General features: G+C 36.1%; 1 protein-coding gene across 1 annotated transcript in view; it reads right to left on the bottom strand.

Annotated features, from left to right (window-relative positions):
* SECISBP2L (SECIS binding protein 2-like) overlaps positions 1-8,160 on the bottom strand; it is a 66,194-nt gene that overhangs the window by 30,276 nt on the left and 27,758 nt on the right. The window contains exons 5-7 of the mRNA XM_006895299.1: positions 6,764-6,993; positions 6,443-6,467; positions 5,910-6,025 (exon numbers count right to left, since the gene is read on the bottom strand). Of these exons, the coding sequence (XP_006895361.1) occupies positions 5,910-6,025; positions 6,443-6,467; positions 6,764-6,993 (371 nt within the window). The remainder of the gene's footprint in view (positions 1-5,909; positions 6,026-6,442; positions 6,468-6,763; positions 6,994-8,160) is intronic.

An 8,160-nucleotide genomic window follows, 5' to 3' on the forward strand; every position in this document is an offset into this window, starting at 1 on the left:
AACAACAACAACATAGGAGGTACAACACTTATCTGTCAGTTTGTTTTACTGGGGCAATTACTTGCATATTGCTAACTACCTTACAGCTTAAGTATCTACACTCTTTCTTGTTCTTATACCATTTTTCTTAACAGTACAGTACTTGTCTTTCAGTTCGTTATACTGAGGTAACTTGTGGGTTGCTGTGATGCTGAAAACTATGACACTGATGTGCCAAATGCCACAAGGGCCACCCATGGTGAACAGGTTTTAGTAAAGCTCTCCAACAGACTATGAAATAGTACTGGCCAAGCACTTTGTAAATTTCAGAGCTTTGACAACTGTGTGAATACTAGAGAAACATTTATAGTTACAGCAGAAAGTTAATCAAAATGATGAGAAGCAACTGTAAACATACATTCACAGTGGAATGTACAAAGGATGAATGTTAGAAAATTAGAAAACAGAAATGGAATTCATGGACATCAACATTCTAGGCACTAGTAAGATGAGATGGACTGGCTTTGTCCACTCTGAATCAGACAATTACATAGAATACTATGCAGGGAATGAAAAACAAAAAAGAATCGTGGTACATTATTAATTAAAAAGAAAATTTCAAGTTCTATCCTGAAGTGATAGGACTGTATCCAACATATACAAGGAAAATCTGTTAATACGACTTTTATTCACATATATGTGCCAACACTTAACAGCTAAAGAAGACAAAATTAATGATTTTTACCAAATTTTGCAGTGCTGTCCAAAACTGATCAAACATGCAATCAAGAAGCACTAATGACAACCGGTGACTGGAATGTAAAAGATGGAAACAATGAAAAAGGAATGGTAGTTAGAAGCACATACCTGGCGACAAAAACAAGGTTGAGAAAAGAATGACTGAATTTTGTACATTCAATGATTTATTCATTGCAAAGACTTTTTAGAAAAACACAAATGGCAACTTTAAATACAGACCTCACCTGATATACTGTATAGGAATCAGACTGACTATATCTGTGGAAGAAATCACTGGAGAAGCTCAATAACCGTCAGTCAAAACCAGGCTAGGTTCTGACTGCAGAACAGATAATCAATTACTCACGTGCAAGTTCAAGCTGAAGCTGAAAAAAAAATTAAAACAAGTCCACAACAACCAAAATATAATATTGAGTCTATCTCACTTTAATTTAAAAATCATCTTACAAACAGGTTTGAAGCACTGAACACCAATGATTGAACCCAGATGAGTTGTGGGATGACATCAAAGATATCACCCACGAAGACAGCAAAAGGTCATTATGAAGACAGAGAAGAAAGAAAAAAACAAAATGGATGTCAGAAGATACTCTGAAAACTGTACTAGAATGTCAAGAAGCCAAAACAAAGGGAAGAGATATAGAAGTTAAAGAGCTGAATTTTCAATCCCAGAGGCGCACGGTTCGAATCCACCAGATGCTCTGCCGGGGAAGGAGGGACAATCCCCTCCTGTACCAGTCAGATCTGATTTGATGGTACACTCACACAAAAATAATAAAATAAAAATTAAAAAAAAAAAAGGCTGAATTTTAAAGGCAGCTCAAGAGTGCAAAGCAAAATACTGTAATGGAACGTGCAGAGAGCTGGAATAGAGAATAAATACAGAAAACTCATTCAGCATTTCTCAGGCTAAAAGAATTGAAAAATTCAAGCCTCAAGTTGCAATACTAAGATATGAGTAAAATTTCAATGATCCAGGAAGCATCAAAAGAAGTTGGAAGGAACACACATAATCACTGTACCAAAACGATTGGTCAACAATAAAATACTTCAGGAATTACTACTTGATCAAGAGCCAAACATAATGAAGGAAGAAGTTCAAGCTTCACTGAAGGCATTGGCAAAAAATAAGGCCCCAGGAACAGATGAGATACAAATCGACCTGTTTCAATTAACAGATGCAGTCAAACTAGTGGCAGGAATGAAAGGAAACTCACTCATTGTTGTGTGTACTTTTATACCGTTTTTCAGTCTACACAGAATATAACTTTTAAATATTTTATTAACATAATTGAAAATTAAAGCTACATTAGAAAAGATCTATTCAATCAAAGATTAAAGTACTGTCTTCAATGTTTTTTTTAAAATAACTAAAGTGGCCTAGTACGAGTACCAAAAAATCTAGTAAATGGAACAAAACAAACAGTGTAGCAATAATATTTATAGCCTAAGAATGAGTTTTCACTGCTGTCACTCTGGAATGGTCTGATAGCTGACCCTCCAGTAGGACTGTGATACTGTACATCTCATGGGAGGAGACTACCTACCTTTCTCCTGTGGAGCTGCTGGAAGATTACAACTGTCAGAGGGGGTTAGTCTATGGATTTGCAGTGCCTGGGAAATAAGACATTAGTGGGGGGGGAGGGGTAACCCAAAACTACCTTCACATAAAATCCACTGCCACTGAATCATTTTCAAGTCACAGCAACCCCACAGGACAGAGCTGAAATGCCCCACAGGGTTTCCAATGCCATGAATGTTTAAGAAAGCAGACTATCAAATCTTTTTAGCACAGAAGGGCTGGTGAGTACAGCCTGCCAGCTTTTCAGTCAGCAGTCAATCACTTTAGCCATGACACTATTAGATTTCATTACAATACCAGAAGATGATTAAAATGGGAGGACCTATCAGTCAAGGTACAGTGTTAAGTTGCACCACTTAAACTACTCTGAAAAGCTAAATTCTTCTATATCATTCATCAAAATAAACCTCAAATTTAAAGTCTTGAAACATAATGCCATAAAAGAACAGCGGAAAACAGTTAAGAAATTTGACTTTTTAAAAGCCTAAATAAAATGACAAATCGCTAGAGAAGAAATTATTTTGCCTTACAAGGAAAAAAAAAATTACCCTCATCAAAAATCAAGCGTATTTAGAACAATCTGTAATAAAGCATTACAGATAGAAAAGGGAACCAATACAGTACTCAAATTTGGCTCCCATTCTTCTGGAATGAAGAGAGAGAAAATTTAGCATACCATATGTATTTATATCATTCACTTTTTTGTTCTTTTACCATTCCTCACTAACTCTGAAAAAGAAAGAAAATATTTTTCAATTTGATTACTGTTTTCTCTCCAGGAAAATAACAAAAGAAATAATAAATACCATGACTGCAAACTTGGCAGGATCAGTAGTTATGATCACAACATAAATCTCAGCACCTAAGTAAATATTTGGTAGATTTTTTAAATCTATCTATATAAAGGATTCCTGCTTTAGCTTTTTTATTTTTAATCAATAAAGCTAGGTCATCTCATAAGTTTGCCATAAGCGACACACCATTTGTGAAGCAACTACAGGAAAGACAGCTGCTTTAACACAGAAAGATGGACAGTCTCCTCCCATGTGATATCATTATAGCTTTGGAAACCCACTGGAGAGTCTGCTAAGAGTTGGAACAAGTCAACAGCAATAGGAGGCAAGAGAACAGGGAAGAGAGCACCATTTCACCTCCTTGTTTGACAGCTTAATTCAGATGAAAATATATCTGAAGTACTTTATTTCAGGAAGTCAAAGAAGAGGCAATTATTTGGCCTTATTCTATTAGTAAATTGCTATTACTTCAGCTGACTTACAGATCTACTCTCATGGTTAATTTTTAATTTCTTAAGTAAATTTAAGAAATTAAGGGATGTAATATTAAAAAAAAAAATAGTAACTGATCAACAAATTGACAACAGCAGCTTTAAAGAAAAAGTAAGTAAGATAAAGTAGCAGTACATCTATGTTAATGGTAAAGGGCCGATAAAGAAAAAGGTATTAAGAATGATGTTATAAGGGGAGCTCTGGTGGCCTAGTGGCAAGGAGCTGCAACTACAATCCCAGAGACGCACGGTTCGAATCCACCAGATGCTCTGCCGGGGAAGGAGGGGCAATCTCCTCCTGTACCAGTCAGATCTGATTTGACGGTACACGCACACAAAAATAATAAAAAAAAAAATTAAAAAAAAGAATGATGTTATAAACGTTGAACAGTACAATCAATGTCATAGAGAAAAGCATACAAACATATATGCACAAATTGGTTAGTCGGTATATGTTTTGCTAGGTATAATTTTAACAACAAAATACTGATATTTGGCTACTCCTTTTTTTTACTCTTTTATTAAGGCATTTAAAATTAGGAACGGAATTACAGATAATACTGCTTCGATTTTATGAAATGTAGACAGATTAGTTCCCTCCAGTGTACTATAGCTAACCATAATCTCTTACATCCTAAGCTGTGTCCCTCAAAAAATGTGTTGAAATCTTAAACTCTGTAATTAAAAATAAGGAGAACTGATGTGCTTTCTGTGCCAAGCTATTAACCAAACGCCTTGAAGACATGATGCGTGTGGTTTGGAGTTTAGGTTTTTTGATACCTAAAAACAGACCCTGTTCAGAAAAGAAATGTTTTCTTTTGTTAGGTGGATTTTAAACTGAATTCTAAAAAGATCTGGATAAAGAAAAGGATAGACAGAAACACCTTTACAAAGACAAATGCTGTATGAGGATTGTCTATAAGCCAAGGAATCACGAAATATGCAGGGTTATTAAAAAGGAATAAAATCTCGGGATAGAAATCCTAATTTAGATTTTTCAATTTTTTAAATTCTTGTGTACTGTCGAATTAGATCCGAATGGCACAAGAGGGGACTAACCCTCCTCATCTGGTGGATTTGAACCATACACCTTCGGATTGCAGTGCAGCTTCTTGCCACTAGGCCACCAGAGCTCCCCTAATTCAAACTTTTAAGACTTTAGAACTATGAGAAAATGAAAACTAAAACAAAAAAACCCCACAAAAAACAAACAACCAACCAAACCCCAACTCAGTTGAAACACAATGTGAATGAAGGAAGCATGTTGTGAAAGAATTAAAAGAAAAAAACCCCCCAAAACAACCTCAACTCACTATCTCACTTGTTGAGACAGAACCAAGTCATAGCTGACCCGCCAGCAGGTTTTTGGCAGCTGTTACTCACATCAGAGAGGATTACCCATCTTTCTTACATAGTCACTGGTAGATTCGAACTGCTGGACAGGTGCTACCTTTGTGTTAGCAACACAATTCCCTTAGGATGATGATATTCTGTCTTTTCAAACAGCTCACTGTTTTACTTGTGTTATAACAGTACTAGATAAATTAGGCCCCACAACCAGGAAGCTTTCAATCTAGACATGTTACAGTAAACCAGCAGCAAGTGCCATGTCAGTGCAACTCTCACAGAAACATGCCTGTACTGCAGCGTTTAAGGCAAGTAAAGACAAAGAGACAAAGTTCCAATACTGAAGTTTAAAGAAGCGATGTTTATAGTATTGCAATGATTTGAAATTAACTTATGATTGGAATACGTCATGGCAGATGAAGCAAAGCTAAAGAGTACTCTTAAAAATTATGACAAATTCATTCTTGTGGTGGTGGTGCTGTACCAACAAGTTGAAACTGACCCAGGGTTGACCTTCCAGTGGGTTATCAGAAGCAGTAAATCCCAGAGAGGAGACTGCCCATCTTTTTCCCATAGAGCAGCTGGTGGATTCGCCCCAGCTACCTTTGTGTTGACAGCAAAATTCCTCACCATTAAGTCACCAGAGCTCTTTATGAAGTATTTAAATATATAGAAATTTATAGAAAAGGAGAAAAACACTAACAAGTACATCCATGCAACTACCACCTACAATGAACATTCTGCAGTTCCCATTGTTCTTCCCTCATTAAGGCATTTTAAAATTATTTAACAGATAATATGATACTTCAATGGCAAATAACTCACTGAATACACATTCTAAAACTTAAGGGCAGTGTTATTCATAAACACTATGCCAGTATCAAAGCTAACAAATTTACAGTAACACCCACGATTATCTCATATCTCTTCAGATTTCTCCAAATGAGTTAAAATTACCTGTGCATTATTTCTTTGTTCAGTTTGCCTTCCACCTCTAGAAAATGTCTGATGCTTTTCTAGCCATGGTTTTTTCTGAGTTGCCTGGCAAGTTGCGTTGGACCAACTTACACCACCTGCCAACAATGAGATTCAAAACTATAATTTACTCACGAGACGCCGAAAATATAAAATATTGTCCTCTCATGCATTGAATTTCAGTCGCTATAAAAATACTGTAAATATTTCATAAATTTAAGTGGTTATCAGAGTTTACTGTAAACATATTTCATTTTAGAGTAGATTTCAACTAGCATTTTCCTCAATTTGGTCAACTATAATTTGAAATTGACATGTATCTTTCTTTAGGAAAAATCCAAAATTTCCCCTTGGCGTTATCAGCAAATTTCATGCTTGAAATAAAATTCTGCAATGCTAACATGAACAAGGAAAAAGTTCAGTAAGTAACACTGAGACCACTATATAAACAAAATTCTGAAATGATGATAAATACAAAGTTCAGTAAGTAAAAGAACCACATAGAAAATAAATACCTGAACATATAGATGACTCCATATGCTAAAAAGGAGGGGGGGAAAAAAGAAAATTATTTTCCACCTAAGAAGCAACACTATTTATTTTGTAAAATGTTTCATAATTTAGTCTAGCAAAGCACTTAGTAAAATCTCAGGAAAAAATACATCTCCACATATAAATATTTTTCCTATTAATTGTAAAAAACCACAAAATATATTTCTAAACATGCTATTACTACCAAAAGAACTATTAATGAAAACAGGTAGTTAAACTTCAGCAGAGGACACAATACTGACACATGAGATTATTGGTAAAGAAATTAAAGCAATGCTACTTACATTCATGGTCCCAGCATCAGGATTTCTCAAAGCCCCTGATGCAGACTGGTTATTACTGTGTTTGGGACTGCAGTAACCACTATCACTGTCAATGTCAGCTTCACTGGCACCCTGCTCACTGGAGGATTCTGCCGTGGGGTGGGAAGTTCTTCTCCTCCTGCCTTTTGACTTCCAGAGCATTGTGGCAGTGCTCTCTGATAGAGACTTGTTAGCAATATCTGATGGGAAATCTACAAAGAAGGAAAAACGGAACTCTGTAATGCCCAAATGTATATATTCTTGCTAAATTATCATTATGCACAAATTGTAGGAAAATAATGTCTCATTTTTATAAATGATGAAAATTAAAAAGTTTTTACAAAAACCATTAAAAAGCCCTTGTTAAGCTTATTTATAATAAACTTTATTATAAAAAGATAATTAAAATATTTATAAGTTCACTCTTTATGGAACTATTCCTGCAAATACATACAAATTTGACGGAGGATATTTCTACCCATGTGTTTATAGTCATGAATATCTCGCTTACTACTGTCAAGTCAGAAGAGACACATAGGTGACCTTCCAGTGCGTTTTCAAGGCAGTAAATGGAAAGCGAGGAGATTGCTCACTTCTCACTAAGTCACAAGCAGATTCTAACTGCCAGATAAGACGTTTGGCCTTGGGTTAGCAGGCCAACTATGTACAGACTAGGTAACCAGAGCTCCCCTAATAGAGCATATATGCAGCAAACTAGGAAAACTTGGCCGCAGACCAAACATACCAAAAAATGAGTAACTGGGCCTGGAGGTTCAAAGTCATAGTCTTGGGGGACATCAAGGTCACCTGGCACAATCAAGGTCAACTGGCACAACACAGGTAACAGAAAAAAAAAAAATCTTCCATCTTACTCTGGTAAGGAACAACTAGAGTGTTAAATGTCCGGACATCTAAGATGCAACTACTATTGGTCTTTCCCATCCAGAGAAAAGAAATAATTTAAAAAACCAAAACCTATGAAAAGAGTTAGACCAAAACACTAATGCACTACACAAACTTCAGCCTCCAGGACCCTGAGACCAGAAGAACCAGATGGTGCTGGTTACTACTACAAACCATTCCAAAAGGTCCATTAGAAGGTCCTTGATAGAGAGGGAGAAAATGGGGCACAAAAATTTGAAATTATAAAACCACCAAGCTTATTATTAACTGGATAAGGTGTTGCTAGAATCCCCAAGGTTATGACTCTTTACCCTTCAGAAACAATTTCTGGCTACACAAAGCACAAGTCTAATAAAAGCTGAACAAAAATCTCCAAAGTGGCCTAGTGGCAAGAAGCAGTACTGCAATCCCAGAGATGTGTGGTTCTAATCCACCAGATGCGCTGCTGGAGGAGGGACAATCTCCGCCTGTACCAG

This window comes from Elephantulus edwardii, unplaced genomic scaffold (genome assembly GCF_000299155.1).
Source record: "Elephantulus edwardii isolate Elephantulus edwardi_28Jun2011 unplaced genomic scaffold, EleEdw1.0 scaffold00164, whole genome shotgun sequence".
NCBI classification, from domain to species: domain Eukaryota; kingdom Metazoa; phylum Chordata; class Mammalia; order Macroscelidea; family Macroscelididae; genus Elephantulus; species Elephantulus edwardii.